The 22,291-nt window shown below is 44.4% G+C and overlaps 1 protein-coding gene across 9 annotated transcripts in view; it reads left to right on the top strand.

The window, feature by feature from the left end:
* ADD1 (adducin 1) overlaps positions 1–22,291 on the top strand; it is a 176,750-nt gene that overhangs the window by 50,709 nt on the left and 103,750 nt on the right. For all 9 annotated transcript variants that reach the window (XM_073574584.1, XM_073574591.1, XM_073574583.1 and 6 more), the window contains exon 2: positions 21,678–21,891. In XM_073574584.1, coding sequence (XP_073430685.1) covers positions 21,697–21,891 — 195 coding nt within the window. In that variant the 5' untranslated portion in view covers positions 21,678–21,696. The remainder of the gene's footprint in view (positions 1–21,677; positions 21,892–22,291) is intronic.

Raw genomic sequence — 22,291 nt, 5'->3', positions numbered from 1 at the left:
CCTGAGCCCTCTGTGTATGCTGCGTCCCTCTCTGCTTTTTGGTGCACAGGAGAGGAGCAGCTTTAAATGAATAATTGTATCGAGCATTGTGTGTTACACAGTGTTTACATGGAGATTGCTGTACTTTCAGTAATACACTGCCAGGACTGATGGGCCAGTGTCAGACTAAAGTATGGATCCTTCCCATGATCGGCATCCAGTGTCCATTATTTGTACATTCTTTGGCGAAATAGAGAAACTGCAAATGTCAGGATTGTGGGCAAGGGATCAGCGCTTAATGGAAATTACACACAGTATTTGCCGACACAAATATCAGATGACCTTAAAGAGTATACGTCACTAGAAAATGACTTACTTTATAAATCAGGCTTTTATGTTAAATTAGTTTTTTTTTTTTTTTTGTTTTGTTTTAATTTTATTTACAACTTTACATATCCATTGATTTTAAAGAAACAGTCTGAAATTATAACATTGGCTTTTAGGCATACTTCCTCTTCTGTACAGAAGACTTTTCAGCAGTTTCATTATCACTAATTGGATTACAATGACAGCTGACGCCTCTATATTACAGTAGATGGCACAGGATCCACCATTCACAATAGATCATGTCACAGCTCACCTTCCCCTCTCCCCTTCTCCTCTTCAATATGAAGTTTGCTCAGGTTAGAAAAGCCAAATTTATACCTCGATACAAAGTTGCCAGTGTGAAAATAATTTCAAGATTTTTTTTATTACACGTTTTGAAAAATAAAAATATTTTACGATAAAAACCTAATTTAACCGGTGACTTTCTGATGACTTTCCCCTTAGCTAGGAAGGTCTGTACTATCACAGTTGTCGGTATTACTGTGGCACTTTTCTGTTGAGCTGGTGAAAATATTCAGATGAGAGATGTAACGTTTCCAAGCCCGGTCAGTTGGACTTCAGTTTATCTCCCGTGCCTGGTGATGGAGTTTAGTGATGTAGTGGATTAGGCGTTTTGCCCTGCTCTTCCATGCTGCATTGCTAAAGTGTCTCTTTGTTTTCTGCAAAGAAATTTGGCCTCTGACTAATAGTTTGCAGCTGCTCAGAAAATGGAAAAGTAGGGCAGGCCGAGAGAATTCAGTTTCTTAGGAGAAGGAGCGAGTAGCCGAACAATGTATTGTACAGACCGATCTTCTGTGAAGGCTGGCAGGCGGGGGGAGTAAATTTCTCTAAAAAAAAAAAAAAAAAAAAAGTAGCCGGCCTTGAAAACCTGCCAGAGCCTACTGAACAGCGGAGCCAACCAGAAAAGTGGTTCCCAGCATCGAAGTAGAGATGTATCTTGTCTTCTTGGCAGAATTTACCGCCACGCTTCCAGTGGTGAACCTCCATTGTTGATCTTCTTGGTTGCGAGACATGCTCACTCACTGGCCTTTCTTGTAAGATTACACCGCATCACTCTTCTTGTGTTTGGTGTTAGCTTTCATATTCTGCATTATTGGGAACTACTTTTTTTTTTTTTGTGCGACTAGATAGATGGATAGAGTGAGAAAAGGAAGGTGAGCTTTAATTTGAAAGGACACAGTGCTCAAAAGACAGTTTTTTGGTTAGGGGTCTCACGATCTTGTCGGCGCTGTGCGCTGAATCGCACTTGGAGTTAACCCTACTTGTCTCATTTGTCAGCAGTGTGTGACTGTGAGGTGCAACTAATGCTTTTAATTGTAATTTTATTGGGAGAGTGTATAATATGCACTTGGCAGTGTTGTGCATTTTGCAAAACGGAGTCAAAATGACACTGTAGCAAAATCTCTACCTCTTACTAGAAGTTTAGGAAAATTGGTATTGGTAAAACTGTTTCCAGTTAGTAAATTTATATCAGTTGAAAAACAGTAAAGGTTGCATCAAGATGTACCAAGAATGATTACTCTGGAACATTAATACTGCATTACTGCCATAGAAAATGGAGGAAAAAAATGCTAGGTATATAATCAGCAAAAATTGCTATGAAAAATACAGTAAAAAAGAAGGTACTTAGCGCATAGATTGGCCAATATATGTGAGCACTATTGCCATGTCAAGGCGTCCTTGGAAAATTGGGTCCCTATCCTGATATGTCACCTCCTGGGTAAAAAAGCTAGCTAAAGTTAGCTGGTCCATTACTGCACTATAAACTGTAGACTTTTTTGCCCAGGAGAGGTGACCTATTATAGGGACCCAATTTTCAAAGGCCAACTTGACCTGGCAATTGGGCTCACATATATTGGCCAATCTATGCGGTTAGTGCTTTCTTTTTTTTTTTTTACTGTATTTTTCATAGCAATTTTTGCAGATGAATATTTCACATGTACATAGCGCTTTTTCCCCCATTTTTTATGGCAGTAATGCAGTTTCAATGTTCTCGAGTAATCATTCTTGGTAAATCATGGTGCAACCTTTGTTTTACAACTGGTATACTTTTTTGGTTGGCACCTATTCACACTAGCTTGGATGTGCTGGTCTTTTTCTCTTTGTAGTAAATTTTATATTTATTTTATTTATTTATCTTACTAATTTATATAGCGCTATTAATTCCACAGTCTTAATTCCCTATCAGTATCAATCATTTATCTGCTCTTGGGTGATTATGCTCGATTTGGCTTCCAACCATGGTGTGTATGGCAACCAGAAAGTTCAATTTTGGTCTCCTCTGACCAGACTATAGTCTCTGAGTATTTCACAGGCTTGTCTAAATGTTGTTGAGAAACTGTAAATGCGCTTGAACATGCTTTTTGTTCAGCTATTTAATATGCATTACTTATATAGCACTATCATATTCCACTGCACTTTAGATATGTTATCACTGTCGCCAATGGGGCTCACAATCTAGATTCCCTATCAGGATGTCTTTAGAGTGTGGGAAGAAACTGGAGAACTCAGAGGAAATGCACGCAAACACGGGGAGAACATACAAACTCCTTGCAGATGTTGTCCTTGGTGAGATTTGAACCCAGGACCCCAGCGCTGCATGACTAACCACTGAGCCACTGTGCTGCCCTAGCAATGGATTCTTGAGTGGTGAGGAGGCCATGGAAGTAGAGAGCATTACTTATAGTTTTCTTTGAAACACTTGTACTTGCTAATTCCAGGTGTTTCTGTAGCTCTCCGCAGGTGGTCCTTGGCTCTTAAAGCCCCGTCACACTAAAGGTACTGTCACACTTAGCGATGTACCAGCGATCCCGACCAGCGATATGACGCAGTCAGGATCGCTGGTACATCACTAAGTGGTCGCTAGTGAGCTGCCACACAGGCAGATCTCACCAGCGACATCGCTGGGGACGGGGGTCGCCACTTACCTGTCGCACCAGGCGATCCTGCGTCCTCCCGCCCGGCTCCACTCGTCGCTCGTCATCACAGCAGGAAGCGCCGCAGGAAGCTGACGACGAGAAACAGTCCTGCACGTTCTCGCGCGATCATCGATAACCAGCGGGGGAGCGGGTCATAGGTAAGTATCAGACACAGCGATATCGCTAGCAATATCGCTATAACGTCACAAGTTATAGCGATATTGCTAGCGATATTGCTTAGTGTGACCGTACCTTAAGCCAGATCGCTAGCGTGTCTCAGATTTTTGTGACGCAGCAGCAATATTGCTAGCGATATCGCTATGTGTGATACTTACCTCTGATCAGCTCCCCCGCTGGTTATCGCTGATCGCGCGAGAACGTCTTGGGCCATTTCTTGTCGGCCGCTTCCTGCTGGCTCCGACGAGCGACGCGTGGACGCGGGCGGGAGGACGTCTTCATCGCCGCGTCTGACAGGTAACGACCGCTGCTGGATCGCTGGTGAGATCTGCCTGTTTGGCATCTCACTAGCGACCATTTAGCAATGCACCAGCATCCTGACCGGATCGTATCGTTGTCGGGATCGCTGGTGCCTCGCTAAATGTGACGGTACCTTTAGACAACTCTTTGGATAATTCTTTTTCACTCTTCTGTCTGAAATCTTGCGGAGAGCACCTGATTGTGGCTGGTTTATGGTGAAATGATGTTCTTTCCACTTCTGGATTATGGCCCCCTTTTTATAAGCCATCAGTTGAACAAGCTGATATCATTTGTCACTAAGTGACAGGATTGCTTTCTAGTCACTGATAAATTTCAGCTTGTGTCATGACTTTCCATGGCTTTTTTCACCTCTTTCTTAGGTGTTCAATATTTTTTTTTTTTTTTTCCCCCTGTCATTTCTCATTACACATAATTTATGGACCTCTATGGTTAGGTTTCTTTGCCTGTTTGGATTGGATAGATTGTTATTGACATCGGGTGAGAATTTGATGTCAATAGCAGCTTTTAAAAAGTATATTAGAAAATTGGTGACTTGTTAATGCTTATTTCACACCACTGTGTGTGTGTAAAATATATATATATATATATATATATATATATATATATATATATATATATATATATATATATATAGAGATATATATAGATATATAGAGATATATTCTATCCTACACTTCTCCAACCCTCTAAAATATACCTTCCAAGCTCCAATGTGTACCGGTATGTTTAAAAAGTAAAAAATGCTTAGTCCTCTTGAGGTGAGTGGGGGTCATAGCCTATCTCTGACTATCAAACACAGTCTGACTATAGGTTAAATAGCACTCCCTCTCAACTGGAGGGCCAGAGGTGCAGGAATGGCATGACGAGGGTCATGTCAGTGATACGTGAGCCGTGTGTGTATAGTAGGATAGAAAAGGGTGCAATGTTGGGGTTACATAAGGGTGGTCATGTGTGTAGGTACTTGTGAAGAAATGGAGGAAAGAGAATGAGCAGAGCACAAAGTATGGGACGGCTTATCACAGAGGGATGTCGGTCATCTAGTGCACTAAATCCAGCTCTACCAAATCCTGATATCCACAGAGCTCTGCATTACCCAGTGTCAGTTAATAATTAGGACTGTAGGAGGTGAAGTGGCTTATGGCTCCTTGAACAGAGTCCCTATCTTATCTGATCTGAGCACAGAGCTACAGCATCTATTTACTAGCCACATAACCAAAATAGCTGAAATCCCTAGTGCTGTGATCCAGGCTGCAGCTGTCACTGCACAGGGGACACAGGGATGACCACGTAAGCCAGTGCTCTACCCTGAGCCGCTGCCACCCCACCGCCACAGGGGCATGCAAGGACAAGCAGGGGAACAAAGCTTATAGAAAGTGGTAAATAGACTGGAATTAGTTTTACTGTACCAAAGCAGGAAAGTGCCATAGATTTCAAAGTACATCCCGAATTTAAGAAATCTGCTACTAAATTAATGATTCCGTCAAAGAAAAAAAATTTACTATATTGTCATCCATACAGTGTAACGTGCTCACTGTTACAGTGGTATATAAAACTCCAAAAAAAAGTTCTAATTCTTTTTCCTGGATTGAATTGGTCATCCATAGTCTAACATGGTTAATGTTACATTACGGTGGTAAATAAAACTGCAAGACAAGTTAAGATAACATTTTCTGGATTCAATTATTCATACAGTTTAATCTGCTTTGTGTAAAATTATGGAGGTTGAAAATTTTTTTTAAAAACCGCTTCACTTCTGCAGTTGAACAAATTTTTTTTTTTTGTTCCATCAAGAAAACTCCAATTAAACAAGGAAACTTGGTTTCCAGAGACCTAGCCATTAGAAAATGCGAAAGGGACGGGGAAGTGGAAGTGCTGATGATGGTGCATGGAGACGCTGATTATGTGGGACAGGTGCAGCTACGCCTGTTGTTGGAGCACAAGAAATATGCACATTCCTGAGAGTTTTCTTTCCCACTTTGCAAGGAGGCATAGGAAACCACTTCTGAAGCCTCAACAGTGCAAATAGGTGAACAGTTTTATAGCATGTATTTCTCTAATCCCCTCCACGACAGCACATAGGAGGTTGCCTCCCCATCCTGATTAAAGACAGGAAACAAGAGGTTAAATAGCCCTCCCCTTCCTCTAATCCCCAGTGTTTTCCTGTCCCTAAACAGGAATGAAGAGGTGCTATGTGCTCCGTGGATGGGGCCAGCGACATCCCGGGGTTCTCCTTACCATGAGCCGGGCAGCCGGGGTCGATCGTCATGCACCTTCCTCACCGTTCCTGCTCCCGCCGCTGGCGGGACCCGCACCATCCTCCGGCGCTTCGGCAACGCTGGATGGTGACGTGGGGCTGGGGGCCTCCCGTAGCTCCCAAGCCTGGTATTCGCTCCCCCCCCGCGCGCCGCATGCCTGTCTCCTGAGCGGCATGCATCGGAAGTGACATGCACCACGAGGCCCGAAGACGCAACGTCGCTTCCTCCTTGCGTTCCACAGTGGAATGCACTGCCATTTTGTCGGGAAATTTTTAAAAAAAGAGGAAAGAATGTGGCGCCTGGAACTTGAGGGGGAGCGATCTCATCCGATTGGATGAGGAAAAGGAAGACGCCATAAGGTAGGACAAACATCTGCATGATGGATGCGCCTTCCCTGAAAGCTGCGTCTGCAGAGCCCAGGTCAAACCCTGGCCCAGTGAGTACACTCGGAAAAGGGTATATACCTTTTTGGTTTAGGACCCATTCTTAGGGGCCCCCCCTCCTTCTCTCTCTTTCAGGGAGACAAGGATCCCACACCAAAAATGGAAGAAAAACCTACAAGCTGAAAATGCGCCATCTGTAGGAAAAAATTCTCCTCCAATTATAAAAAGACATTGTGCCAGCAGTGCACGGCAAAAATCGTACAGGAGGAACAACCATCCCTGATAGAGGAATTAAGAGGGATGATGCGACAGGAAATCCAGTTGTCCCTGTCTATTGTACCTTCTCCCTGTCATCCGGGGGGGGGGGGGGACCCTCAACCTCAAGGAAGAGGAAATACGCCCCTGAGGACATCTCGGATTCAGAACCCGAATCATCGGTTTCGGCGGACTGGAGGGAAGAGGGTGAACTAACCCCAGTCCAGTCAGAAGATAAGAAGTGGTTCTTTTCCTCTGACGATATGGAGGAACTACTCTCAGCAGTCAGGAACACAATGGGAGTAGAAGAAGATGGGCCACCCCGCTCAGTGCAGGATGACCTATTTGGCGGCCTGAAATCCAGGAAGAAAATGGTTTTCCCTATCCATGATAATATCCAGTCTCTAATCCTGGAAGAATGGGAACTCCCGGAAAAGAAGCTAAATATTCCAGGCGAAATGATCGATTTCCCCTGGACGAAGAAACCGCGAAACCTTGGACTGAGATTCCAAAAGTGGATATCCAGGTAGCCAGAGTAGCTAAAAAGACTACGCTACCCTTCGAGGACTCCTCACAGCTGAAAGACCCGCTGGACCGAAAGATGGATAGCCTATTTAGAGAGTCCTGGGAAGCCTCAGCGACTTCCTTGAAAACAAATGTTGCATCGGCCTGTGTAACAAGGACCCTGTACCTCTGGCTTCAGCAGTTGGGAGACCATATAAAAAGGGGAACTTCAAAGGAAGATCTCCTAGCGTCTCTACTACTTCTACAGAAGGCAGACGCCTTTTTAGCAGACTCCTCGGCGGAGTCGGTCCGTATTGCGGCAAGAACGTCCGTGCTCTCTAACACCACTCGAAGAGCCCTATGGCTAAAAATGCGGAGTGGGGATATCCTATCAAAATCAAAGTTATGCTCTATCCCATTCAAGGGCGAATACGTATTTGGGCCGGCATTGGACGAACTATTAAGAGAAGGTGACCGACAAGAAGAAAAACCTTCCTGAGCCAAAACCACCAAAGAAAAAACCCTATCATCCACCCCAGACTCAAACCTCGCAATACAGGGGTAAAGGGAAAACGGGACATTGGAGCTACCCAAAAGGCGGAAGAGGCAGGAGTATTTTTCACGATTCCCGTTCAGACAGACAAAAAATGACGCAGAGCAAGTAGGGGGCAGAATTGCAGTTTACTTCCCGAGCTGGCAGGAGATAACAACGAACCAAAAAATCCTGGACTCGGTCAGATGGGGAGAAAAAATAGAATTTTCCTCCAGCCTCCCACAAAACTTGTAAGTTAAACATCTTCCGTCAGCAAAACTGCAAAAGGTTCTACACGACGAGCTCCAAAAGATGCTATCATCAGCGGTAATCTCTCCAGTCCCAGAACTGGAACAAGGTCAGGGCCACTACTCATGACTGTTCTTAGTAAATATCCAAGTGGGAAATACCGGGTCAGCTTCAACCTGAAGAAGCTAAACCAATATGTCCGGTACCAACGCTTCAAGATGGAATCGATAGACTACGATATCACTGATTGGACGAGACTTCGCCATGGCCACCATAGATCTCCAAGAGGCCTATTACTACGTTCCCATCCATCCATCCCATTGGCAATATCTAAGGTTCGCAGTCACTCTAGACACGGAAGTACACCACTTCCAATTCAGTGTTCTACCCTTCGGCATCTCTTCTGCACCCCGAACATCTACAAAGATAATGGCAGAAGTGGTAGCATTCCTCAGAGGAAAGGATATATGTGTCGTCCCTTAGACGACCTAGTCTTGGCTCCCTCCAACACCATTCTAAGACAACACCTACAAACAGTCCTGCAGACCCTGACGTCCCTGGGCTGGATGGTAAACATGGAGAAATCAGACCTGAATCCCTCAACCAGGATGATCTTTCTAGGGATACTCCTGGATTCCCACAACCAAATATCTTTTCTTCCGTCCACCAAGCAGGTGGGTGTGAGATCAAAAGTTCGGACTCTAAAAAAATCAGAAAACAATGACCATAAGGTTTGCCATGTCAACATTGGGGTCAATGACTTCGTGCATCCAAGCGGTCCCCTGGGCCCAGGCCCACTTAAGGATACTCCAGAGATATATCCTTTCCCGCTGGAACAATGACCCGGAGACCCTCAGTACGAGAAACTCCCTACCCCAGTACGTAAAGCTGTCTCAACTGGTGGCTCAACCAGGGAAATCTAGCAAAAGGGACACCCTGGATACAAGATCCCATGACGTTAATCACAACAGACGCCAGCAAATGCGGCTGGGGAGCAGTATCATCTCAGGGAATCTTCCAGGGACTCTGGCCCAGAGACATGGAAGAACAATCTTCAAACTAAAGAGAACTGAGAGCGGTAGAAGCCCCTAAAGGCAGCAGAAACATTAGTCCAGGGAAACCATGTCCAAATTTACTCCGACAATATGACCACTGTGGCCCATCTACGTCATCAGGGCAGCACAAAATACGGAAGTCTGCAAAACGTTTCGGCATGGATATTCAGCTGGGGAGAATACAATCTCCAGTCCCTTTCAGGTCTCAACCTAAAAGGATCTGACAACACTGAGGCAGACTTTCTAAGCAGGACAGACTTGGATCCAGGCGGATGGAGCCTCAACGCCTGAGTATTCCATACCTTAACCAAAAAATGGGGTCTCCCAGAGGTAGACCTATTTGCGAGCCAGGAGAATGCCAAAACAAAGCATTACTTCTCCATAGGGCCGAACGAGAAACACTCGAGTAGACGCCTTCGCTCACTCGTGGAACTTCGGACTGGCATACGCCTTTCCGTTGATTCCCCTAATACCAGGAACTCTGCAAAAGGTCAGGACAGACGGGGTCAGCCACTATCCTGATAGCCCCTCTCTGGCCAAAAAGGAGCTGGTTCGGAGCCCTAAAACTGATGAACTCAAAGGGTCCAATGATCCTGCCCACGGACCGCGACCTTCTGCATCAAGGTCCCATCCTCCACCCGACTCCCCACAGCCTAAGCTTGGCAGCCTGGCTTCTGAAACCACAATTCTGAAAGCCAGAGGCCTCTCAGATGCAGTGATAGGTTTCCTACTTTTTTGAAGTGTAGCTATCACAAATGCCATATATTCCAAAATAGGGAAAACCTTTTCAGCATGGTACGGATCCACTCCCATAGATCCCTTCCACCCCAACGTGTCAAAGATCCTAGACTTCTTACAGGACGGGTTATCCAAGGGTCTGAAACCAAGCACCTTGAAGGTACAAATATCAGCCCTAAGTTATTTCTTCTATCAAAGCCTGGCAGAGCATCGATGGATCAAGAGGTTTATGTCAGCAGCTTCCAGAATCCATCCAAATACAACATGGCCCCGACATGGGACCTGAATATAGTACTAAAGGGTCTAACGAACCCTAGATTTGAACCTATCGACCAGGCCCAGATAAACTATCCTGGAAAACAGCACTACTCGTAGCCCTTAACGGCAAGGAGAGTGGGAGAAATTCAGGCTCTGTCCATCAGAGAACCCGATCTAAAAATTCTGGACGATAGGCTAATTCTTCGGCTAGATCCTTCCTTTGTGCTAAAAGTGTCTTCAGATTTCCACAGATCCCAGGAAATAATACTGCCCTCCTTCTATGATAGCCCGAGGGACGAGAGAGAAAGAGGATTCCATTCACTGGATGTCCGGCGAGCAGTTCTGACCTATTTGGAAGAGACAAAACTTTGGAGGAAAGATCAGAATCTCTTTGTTCAGTATGGCGGACCAAACAAGGGGAACAAAAAGCGTCCAAAAGCTCCTTAGCTAACTGGATCAAAAAAGCGATAACGGCCGCTTATAAAAGCCAGGATCTACCTCTTCCGGTATCCCTGAAAGCCCACTCCACCAGAGCTGTCTCCGTCTCCTGGGCAGAAAAAGCTGATGCATCCATAGAGTAGATCTGCAAGGCCGCGACCTGGTCTTCAGTCCATACCTTCACGAGACATTATAGATTAGATCTTATGTCAGTACGAGATCTAGCCTTTGGCAGGAAAGTCCTGCAAGCCGTGGTCCCTCCCTAAACCATTATCCTTTGGTATACCTAGTATGTGCTGTCGTGGAGGGGATTAGAGAAAATAGAACTACACTTACCGGTAGTTGGGTTTCTAAGACCCTCGACGACAGCACGGGTAATTCTCCCCCCCCCCCCCCCCCCCAACAAAACTTTGTTCTTGTGACTTATGTGAATAAATAATATTTCAAGCATTCACTCTGTGGTCCTTGGAAAACACTGGGGATTAGAGGAAGGGGAGGGCTATTAAACCTCTTGTTTCCTGTCCCTAATCAGGTTGGGGAGGCGACCTCCTATGTGCTGCCTTGGAGGGTCTTAGAAACCCAACTACCGGTAAGTGTAGTTCTATTTTCTTCCAGCATGCTTGCTAGCACCACCCAGTCTTCCACACGGTCCAGTCTCACCAGCCAACAGTCTGGCTCACTTAATCCTCACCCTGATCCTCCTTCCTCCCATCATGGCACATATGGCTGACTTTGGCTATGTGCACACGCTGCGGATTTGGCCTCTGTGGATCCGCAGCAGTTCTGCAGACAGTGTACAGTACAACGTAAGTCTATGTGACTTACAATCCGCTGTGCACATGCTGCGGTTTATCAACTGCGGAAAAGATGCGGTTTTGAATCCGCAGAAAGAGTTGACATGTCAATTCTTCGGATTCCGCTGTGGTTTGCCACCTATTCCATTGTCCAGGTGGCAAACCGCTGGCCAGTCCGCAGGTAATTTTAGCTGCGGTTTTACCTGCGAATCCGCAGATACAAATATGCGGATGAATCCGCACCGTGTGCACATAGCCTTAATGTATTGCTGCCTTTCTCGTGACCCTCGCGTTGCGTTCATCTTGGCCAAAAAAAGTACTGCTTGTGCACCCTGCTTAGACCCATGCTACATGGAGAACCTTTCATCTCTCCTTCCTGAATTGGAGAGGTCTACTAAAATGGTGCTATAACAGAAGTGCATTTTGGAAGATACGTTGAAAATAATTCCCATCAGACAATGCAGGGGGCACGCTTCCTTCCTTGCTCAACCAGGGAGAAGAGATGAGGGAGACACACCAGGTACAGCAGAGGCAGGAGTACACTGTCAAAGGTCTGGGTCAATTTCATGACACCCTCCCAGCGTCCATCTAGGCCCTGATGACTGGGTAATTTTGACAAGGAGGAAAACTTTTTTTTTTTTTTTTAAGGCTGGTCAAGCAATACCTGCCCGATCAAACGGCGTACCCTTCAATTCCTCTGCGACGTTCAACTATTGGGTCGCAAAGTTGGACACATGGTATGAGCTGTCCCTCTATGCTTTGGAGGTGTTGTGCAGCGTTGCTGCTAGCATCTTGTGTGAGCCAGTTTTTAGTGCTACTTTGGGGTGGGAGGACATAAGACAGGTGCTTTTGGCTGGCAACAGAAAATGCTGACTGGCTCACTTGATAAAAATCAACAAAGCTTGATTTAGCCCACACTCACCACATCACCAGATGACAGCAGCACACTGTTTTAAATTCAATATTTTAATGAGGCCTTTGAGTCTAGGAGTCCCACTACATGACCATTTGAACAGAATGTGTATGAGGCCCTCCTTTGTCTAATACAGGGTGTATCTGAGCCTGTTTTTGGCAATTCTTGCTTCCTCCATAAATTACACCGAAATTTCCAAGTTTTTAATAAAGATTTCAATTTTGGTTTACGGTACTTTTTAATTCTTAAATCCTTTTTAATTTTTGCTTTGTATACAAGTCATTAATACAGGAAAGAACGTTTCTTAACACTTCTTTTCATGTAAACTCCAATTTCTTGTCAATTTTGAATGTTTTATTGAAGTGGAGTTAAGGCCCCGTCACACTAAGCGAGATCGCTAGCGATGTCGCTATGTGTGATACTTACCTCCGACCGGCTCGTCGGCCGCTTCCTGCTGGCGCCGACGAGCGACGCGTGGACGCGGGAGGACGTCTTCATCGCCGCGTCTGACAGGTAAGTAACGACCGCTGCGATGTCGCTGGTGAGATCTGCCTGTTTGGCAGCTCACTAGTGACCATTTAGCTATGCACCAGCGATCCTGACCGGGTCGTATCGTTGTCAGGATCGCTGGTACATCGCTGAATGTGACGGGTTCTTAACAGTGTGACCCCATTGTTTTCAGCAGCGATCTGTGAGTCAGAGATGCTTCCAGGAGTCTTCCCCATGCAGTTATCCTTTCATTCAGTACTTTTTCCATCCATTTGAACATTTTCCCTGCCCCCCCCCCCCCCCCCCCCAGACATCCTTGTTGGGTCTGCCAGAAAAAAAAGCTCTGCTTTCCCTTTGACTCCCGTTATATTCGTTGCTTGAACCGAGCATTAGGAATTGCTCTGTTTGAGCAACGACCATCCATGCACTTTAGTGCTCGCTCATCTCTAATAAATATAGTGTGTGTATATACACTGCTCAAAAAAAAGATGGAACACTTAAACAGAAGTTAACTCCAATTAAATCAAACTTCTGTGAAATCAAGCTGTCCACTTAGGAAGCAACACTGATTGACAATCAATTTCACATGCTGTTGTGCATATCATAGAATCATAGAATCGTAGAGTTGGAAGGGACCTCCTGGGCCATCTGGTCCAACCCCCTGCTCAAAGCAGGATTCGCTAAATCATCCCAGTCAGATGTCTGTCCAGCCTCTGTTTGAAGACATCCATTGAAGGAGAACTCACCACTTCTCGTGGCAGCTGGTTCCACTCATTGATCACCCTAACTGTCAAAAAGTTTTTTCTAATATCTAATCTGTGTCTCCTCCCATTCAGTTTCATCCCATTGCTTCTAGTCTTTCCTTGTGCAAATGAGAATAAAGTTGATCCTTCTACAATGTGACAGCCCTTTAGATATTTGTAGACAGCTATTAAGTCTCCTCTCAGTCTTCTCTTTTGCAAACTAAACAATCCCAAATCCTGCAACCTTTCCTCATAAGACAGGGTTTGCAGACCGGTCACCATTCTGGTTGCTCTTTTCTGAACTTGCTCCAGTTTGTTGATGTCTTTTTTAAAATGTGGTGCCCAAAACTGGACACAATATTCCAGATGAGGTCTGACCAAAGAGGAGTAGAGGGAAATAATGACTTCACGTGATCTAGACTGTATGCTTCTGTTAATACATCCTAGAATTGCATTTGCTTTTTTTTGCTGCTGCATCACACTGTTGACTCATATTCAGTCTGTGATCTATTAGTATACCCAAGTCTTTTTCACATGTGCTGTTGCTTAGGCCTATTCCTCCCATTCTGTATATGCTTTTTTCATTTTTATTGCCCAGATGTAGTACTTTGCATTTTTCCCTGTTAAAAACCATTCTGTTAGTTGCTGCCCACTTCTCCAGTTTATTTATATCTTTTTGAATCCTCTCTCTCTCTTCTCTAGTATTAGCTATCCCTCCTAGCTTTGTGTCATCAGCAAATTTAATCAGTTTACCCTCAATTCCTTCATCTAAATCGTTGATAAAGATGTTGAACAATACAGGGCCCAGGACAGAGCCCTGTGGTACCCCACTTGACACATTCTTCCAACTGGATGTGCAGCCATTTACGACCACTCTTTGGGTCCGATCACTAAGCCAGTTATGAATCCACCTAACAGTTGCCTTGTCCATTCCATACTTAGTCATTTTTTCAATAAGGATTGTATGAGATACTTTGTCAAATGCTTTGCTGAAGTCAAGATATACTATATCTACAGCATTTCCTTGATCCACCCAGTGATTCCGTCATAGAAGGAAATTAAGTTAGTCTGACATGACTTACTAGTTACAAACCCATGCTGACTCTGTTTAATCACTTCATTCTTATCCAGGTATTGACATACATGTTGTTTAATAATTTGTTCAAAGATCTTTCCGGGTATAGAAGTCAGACTCACCGGCCTATAGTTGCCTGGGTCCACCTTCTTCCCCTTTTTGAAGATAGGAACAACATTTGCTCTTCTCCAGTCTTCTGGGACTTCTCCTGTTTTCCAAGAATTTTCAAAGATTATGGAGAGGGGTTCAAAAATTTCTTCTGCTATCTCCTTCAGTACTCTGGGGTGTAATTCATCTGGACCTGGAGACTTGAATTCATTTAGGTTAGCTAAGTGTTTCCTCACTATCTTTCTGTTTATAGATATCCTGGATTCTTCTATTCCCTTAATAGGACAGTGAAGAACAGTTGATGTCACATTTCCTTTCTGAGAGAAAACAGATGCAAAATAGGAATTTAAAAGTTCGGCCTTCTCAACATCCTGTCTTACCATTTCATCATTTTCATCCTGTAAAAATCCTATAGCATCTTTGACTTTTCTTTTACTTTTGACATATCCCCAAAATCCTTTATTATTGCTTTTGACATCTCTTGCAAGCCTCAATTCATTGTCAGCTTTAGCTAATCTGATTTGTGCCCTGCAGGTTCTGCAGACAGCATTATATTCTTCTATATTCTTCTATGGAATAGACAAGCTTACTATTTGCCACATGGGTTTTTTTTGCCTTCCTCTGGATCAACATGTTAGGGCAGGATAGGATATGGGTTGAACTAGATGGAGTTAAATTAAAGTCTTCCTTCAACCTTAATAACTATGTTACTATGTAATAGATGGAAATTATTGGCAATTATCAAGACACCCTCAATAAAAGAGTGGTTCTGCAGGTGGGAACCACAGACCACATCTCAGTACCATTGCTTTCTGGCTGATGTTTTGGTCACTTTTGAATGTTGGTTGTGCTCTCACACTCGTGGTAGCATGAGACTGACTCTACAACCCACACAAATGGCTCAGGTAGTGCAGCTCATCCAGGATGGCACGTCAATGCGAGCTGTGGCAAGAAGGTTTGCTGTATCTGTCAGCGTAGTGTCCATAGGCTGGAGGCGCTACCAGGAGACAGATCAGTACACCAGAAGATGTGGAGGGGGCCACGGGAGGGCAACAACGCAGCAGCAGGACCGCTAGCTCCTCCTTTGTGCAAGGAGGAACAGGAGGAACACTGTCATAGCCCTCCAAAATGACCTCCAGCAGGCCACAAGTGTGCATGTGTCTGCACAAACAGTTAAAAACTGACTCCATGAGGATGGTCTGAGTGCCCGATGTCCACAGATGGGGGTTGTGCTCACAGCCCAACACCGTGCAGGACGCTTGGCATTTGCCACAGAACACCAGGATTGGGAACTTCGCCACTGGCACCCTGTGCTCTTCACAGATGAAAGCAGGTTCACACTGAGCACGTGTGACAGTCTGGAGACGCCGTGGAGAGCAGTCTGCTGCCTGCAACATCCTTCAGCATGACTGGTTTGGCAGTGGGTCAGTAATGGTGTGGGTTGGCATTTCTTTGACTGGTTGCACAGCCCTCCATGTGCTTGCCAGAGGTAGCCTCACTGCCATTCGGTACTCTGAGATCCTCAGACGCCGTGTGAGACCATATGCTGCTGCGGTTGGATCCTTCTAATGCAGAACAATGCCAGACCTCATGTGGCTGGAGTGTGTCAGCAGTTCCTGCAAGATGAAGACATTGAAGTTATGGACTGGCCCGCCCGTTCCTCAGACCTGAATCTGATTGCACACATCTGGAACATCATGTCTCATTCCATCCACCACTGTCACGTTGCACCACAGACTGTCCAAGAGTTGGTGGATGCTTTAGTCCAGGTCTGGGAGGAGATCCCTCAGGAGACCATCCGCCGCCTCATCAGGAGCATGCTCAGGCGTTGTACAGTAGGGAGGTCATACAGGCACGTGGAAGCCTCACACAGTACTATGCATCTTTTCCTTGTTATGAGGCATTTCCACTGAAGTTGGATCGCCTGTAATTTGATTTTCCACTTTGATTTTGAGTATCCTTCCAAATCCAGACCTCCATGGGATATTCATTTTGATTTACATTGATAATTGTTATGTTTTATTGTTCTGAACACATTCCACTATGCAATGAATAAAAATTAGCAACTGGAATATTTCATTCAGAGATATCTAGGATGTTGTATTTTAGTGTTCCCTTTTTTTTTTTTTTTTTGAGTAGTGTACATGATATAAATACTATAATTTATATATCGTGTTTACACACACTAAATACTGATTAAAAAAAAAAAAAAAAAATATATATATATATATATATATATATATATATATTATGATCAATTTTTATTTCTGTGAATAGCCTAGTTCACCCCTTTCCTTATTATGTCACCCCTATAGAAGAGGTGAAGTGGCTGACAGTTGAAGTCTTTTGTGCATTCATGCTGGGGATGAGGCTTTCTGACAAGGGACATCTGACTTTTCGCTTGGTATTTAGCCGGTCAGAGTTCGGCGCTTACACGCACCGTTTACTGTGGGAGGCAGTCCGTACATGTGGTTAAGGAGATGTTTGGAGGCATGGAGCAGCTGTCGCGGCAGGAAGCTGAGATGCTGTAACGCATGGATAGAGATGTGGGGCTCATGTGAAGTGTGAATGGCTAATGAGCAGAGTCTGTTATCTTGGGAATGTGCTCCATTAAGGTCTGCAACACGGTGGGGCAGAAATATTACTGGACATCCCCTGCTTAAACAGTTCAGTGCCACGCAGAAAATAAACCCTGTGTATAGTAGTGTCATTCCAACAATGTGGATGCTACTGTTCCCTTTGGGTGACATGACATTGTGATTGGGAACAGCGGCGTCGACATGTTTGAAATTCGAGAAGTATACATCCTTCATGGTTCCCCGCCAACCCCCTTTGGATCCATTTCTGACTTTGTCTCAGAAAATTAGATCACATTGTTGCCGACAGCATCCGATTTATCACATTGCTGCCAACGGTCTATCACTTTTGGTGGTTTTCTTAGACTTTTGTTTTACTATATTTCCACCTCTGGACCGCTCTACCTTTTTATACCAATATTGTTTTAGTAGAATGACACCCGCCAATGATAAGTTTGGCACATTTTCAACAAACTGTTCAGTACCATGAGGTCCTCTTATCGGAGACCTGGACTCTGCAGCGCTTCTTCCTCATATCTATGTATACATGAGTGCAGGTGACATAAAGCCATGTACACTAACAGGAGGAGGTCTCACGCTGGTACCTCGCCCCCCCGATCTTATGGGAATGGTGCCTTGGATTTTATCGGTACGCATGAAGTTCAGAGCTGAATCCCTTTTGCCTGTGGCCTTTTTACCACTGTATCCAGAACATCTGTTTTCACTTTTCACTAATCGTTCTGGAAAAATGAGAAAATGGCAAAATGATTGCTTTGTAGAAGAAACACAATGGCTGAAGAATATTCTTTTTTGCGGTTTGTCTGCAGGAGGCCAGACTATTGTATTGCATTTTTGTTAGTGTCTTTCATTATCAATGTCATGCCATCTGCGTTCGTAGACTCGGTGACAGTGTGACCGATCCGACACTGCCCAAGACTTTGTTCTGCTACGACAGAGCAGGACCACACATTAGTGGAGTCATCTGAAAGGACCGATTTCAAGCTTAACTGATCTTCATCCATTCCACTGAAATGGACGATCTTTACTTTTGACTCATGATGACCAGCGAATGTTTTGAGCGTGTTGTGTTTTTTGAGGGGGCAAAACGAGCGATTGGCTGAGAACTGCTGAAGGTGCATAGCCTAATCAAGAGCGTTATACAACCGTCCGCCCTCTATAGCTGTAATATTACTGGATTTTCCCCAAATTGGTAGAATATTTGAGGTCTTTTTCCCTTCCACCCTCTCGCCCAAGTGCTGTATTAATGCAGTAGCCCACAGTGTTCATCTTTTTCTCGTCTGACTTGACCTTTATTTCGAAGTTGTAATGCAATTTTCCCAATCGTTCAAGTAAAGTGTGTTCTGCATGAGGAAGCTCTTTAATTGCTTCAATACATATTTAATAAAATGCCCTTGTAATAGAGTACAATTATCTTCTCCTTTTAAAAAATGATCCTTTTAAGTTGCCATGGAGTGTACGCTGCCTTCATATATTGAGATGGTGGAGGTGGAGAGGTTCCTCTGTGCCGGATGAGTCGGCGACGGGCTTAGTGCTGCGTTCACATTACTCTCGGTGACTATATAGTCAGTGTATGCAGCTTCGGGGGGATGGCAGCAGGGCCATATACATAAAATACATTTTATTATTTTTACCTCCCAGGTGAATTTTTTGGCAGACATGGCCAAGCTCGGGGCACATATTCATGGACGCGCTTGGCAAAGAATGGAGCCTGCAGTGTTATGTCAAATGACCATTACAGAGATTTTGACATTTTTTGCTAGTTGAATGGATGGATCACTTCCTTCCATTGTGGCGTCGCTACATGTTGAACCTTTAGAAAAGAAAAATGCCCGAGATGCTGAGATCTGTAACATAAGCGCCAAACTTTGGCCACTTCTCTAACCTCCTAGTCCAGTGCACAGTTGTGTCTTCATAACTTTGATTCACTTTCACACTTTGTCAAAAGTGGAAAGAAGTTGCAATCTTTAGCTAAAGTATCACCTACCAAAACTTGCAGTAATCACCATATTTTTTTTTACTATAAGACGCACCCCAAATTTTCAGAAGGAAAATAGGGAAAAAAATTAATGTGTCAAATGGTGGTCTGTCTTCGGGTATGTGCACGGAATCTGCATCTCTTGGCAGAATCCGCAGGTCAAAATCCGCGCTTTTCTTTTTTTTTTTTCCCGTATTTTGTGCATTTTCTTTGTGTGGATTTACTGCGGATTCTTTGCGGATTGGCATGCGTCTTTACCCCAGCGAATTTCTATAATGCAATGGGTGTAAGAACGCATGCGGAGCCGCAAAAAGAATTTACATGCTGCTTAAAATATACCGCTGCGTTTTCCGTGCGGAATTTTCCTCATTTTGTGCACAGCAATTTTTTTTTCACCATTGATTTACATTTTCCTGTAAATCACTTGCGGTTCTGCAGCGATTCCGCGTGGAAAATCCGATGCGGATCCGCAGCAAATCTGCAATGTGTGCACTAGGGTGACCGGATCTCATATGGGGGGGAAAAAATGTCAGAATCTTGTCCGTCTGGATCCCACAAAACGATTCCCATTTCGAGATATTGAGAGAGCCAAAATTTGAGCTTGATCAAACGACGTTAACCCGTGCCGCTCGTCGCTCAAAGTTTGAAAAAATCCAAATTGAGGTATTTTAAGATTTAGGTATTTTGCATAGTCTGTTAGACTATAAAGAATGTGACAACAACATTGCGGAAATAGCCCTGACCAAATTTTCGAACCATTTGTGGTATTTGAATGCAGAGTTGGTGGGATTATCGTTTTTTGATCCCACCATTACAGACAATGAAAAGTTGTTAATGGCTAATAAATTGCTCAGTAGCACAGATGAACCATCAGAGCACGCTAACCTACATGAGTTGATAATTTTACATAGTTATCTAATCTATTCTAGAGCTTTTGTTAAAGTAGTTTTTGAAACGTCAGAATATAATGCTCGGCATTTGCTTACAACTTGCAGGACATATTGCTTTTGTTCTTCATCTTTTGTCAGAAGGTCGTTAAAGTCGGTTACTTCCTACCTCTTTTAATTTTTCTTTCCTAACTTTTGGATTTACAACCCTAGCGTGCTCTGATGGTTCATCTGTGCTACTGAGCAATTTATTAGCCATTAACAACTTTTCATTGTCTGTAATGGTGGGATCAAAAAACGATAATCCCACCAACTCTGCATTCAAATACCACAAATGGTTCGAAAATTTGGTCAGGGCTATTTCTGCAATGTTGTTGTCACATTCTTTATAGTCTAACAGACTATGCAAAATACCTAAATCTTAAAATACCTCAATTTGGATTTTTTCAAACTTTGAGCGACGAGCGGCACGGGTTAACGTCGTTTGATCGAGCTCAAATTTTGGCTATCTCAATATCTGGAAAGGGGAATCGTTTTGTGGGGTCCAGACGGACAAAATTCCGACATCGATTTTTTGCGGTCACCCTAGTGTGCACATACCCCTCCGAATTAAGCTTACCCGGTGGAGAGATCAGCAGTGCTGGTGGAGCGGGGTCACAGGAGATGTTTGGTGGTCCGGCGATATGACTCCCTTCCCAGGCTGGTTCAGCAGGGGGGGGGAGCGCGCTCCGCCGGCATTTTGTGGAAGCCTGGAGGCCCCACATAACCATTGCTGTGATGCGGTGGCCTCCAGGAATATGGCCGCCGAATGCTCAGATTGAGATCTCGGTAACAAGATCTAAATGTGAGCATGCGCTGGCCCGGCAGCCATTTTCCCAGAGATCACCGCATTGCAGCAATGGATGTGTGGGGCTTCTGGGCTTTCACAAAATGCCGGCGGAGCCCCCGCACCACCACTGTTGCACCAGCCTGGGAAGGGTGTGTGATCATCTCCTGGCAGCTTTGGACCCTGACCGCCGCGGAATCGCCCCAGTCCTGTTGCTGTCACAGTATTTAAGTATATTCTATACTATAAGATGCACTTTTTTCCCAAAATTTTTTTGGGGGAAATGGGGGTGCGTCTTATAGTCGGAATACGGTAATATCAGTACAGTGGTGCAAATCACTTCATGGGTTCACCCCTTGTTTATGTACGAGGTGTCTGTAGGATGGCGCGAGCAGTTTTCCATGTTGGGCTTTGCTGCAGATAAACATTGAAGTGGTAAAGCTGAAATGGCTTTTTTTTGTAATAAAATAAAGCTGTAGAATGCCCGTATTTTAGTGTACTTAAGGTATTAAAAATAAAACGCCATCTTATGTACTGTAAACTGCCATCGGTTGGGTTGTTGTAATTTCAGTACTCGATCCTTTTGTTTTCAGGGCAGATGGTGTCCGGCAGACTCTTTATCCTCTCCCAACAAATTAACGTTTGGCCGGGCCTGAGTGTATATGGAAGTCTGCTGAACCAAAGTTGAGCCCACATACCTATCGTGTTTCCAGCTGTAACTGTACCTGAAACAGGCAATGTTTGTATGCTTATAATCAAATCATAACAATATTTTATTTGTGCAAATAATGAATGGTATTTCTTATGTGTCTTCATTCCAGGGCCTGATAAATTCAAACTATGAATGGTGAATCCAATGCAGGGGTGGTGACTTCACCACCCCCAACAAATGCTCCCCATAAAGAGAAGTATTTTGACCGTGTTGACGAGAACAACCCAGAATACTTGAGGGAGAGAAACATGGCACCGGACCTTCGCCAGGACTTCAACATGATGGAGCAGAAGAAGAGGGTCTCCATGATACTTCAGAGCCCGGTGAGTAAGGCCACAGTCTGAGATCCAGTCTACAGTCTGAATCGCGTCACTTCGGAGAACCTCATTGACATTACTGTCTGTCGCCAGGACACTGTGCGTAGCTGGGAATAAATCTGGAATCTGAGGCATTTTAATTAAACTGATTGATCTCCTGCAGGTCCTGGCAGCAGCGTGACTTTTACTTCTCAACGCTCTCATTAAATGTTGGTGCATAAATGCTGATCTGATCTGTGCTGAAATCAGCGCAGGAAAGGCTCACTTCTTACTTTTCATTTAAACGCACCAAGTGTTCAGCTTTTCTAAATTGTGATGCAATAATTTTTGTTGTATCTACAGGTTAGCCATATGGGCCCACGTTTGCATTTCTGCTCCAAACTTCCCACAGCAAGATTGATACTTT

The sequence above is a fragment of the Dendrobates tinctorius genome, unplaced genomic scaffold (genome assembly GCF_039654945.1).
Source record: "Dendrobates tinctorius isolate UK_male_01 unplaced genomic scaffold, ASM3965494v1 ptg000039l, whole genome shotgun sequence".
NCBI classification, from domain to species: Eukaryota; Metazoa; Chordata; class Amphibia; order Anura; family Dendrobatidae; genus Dendrobates; species Dendrobates tinctorius.
The sequence above is the reverse complement of the archived record's forward strand: the minus strand, read 5'-3'. Positions and strand labels throughout refer to the sequence as shown.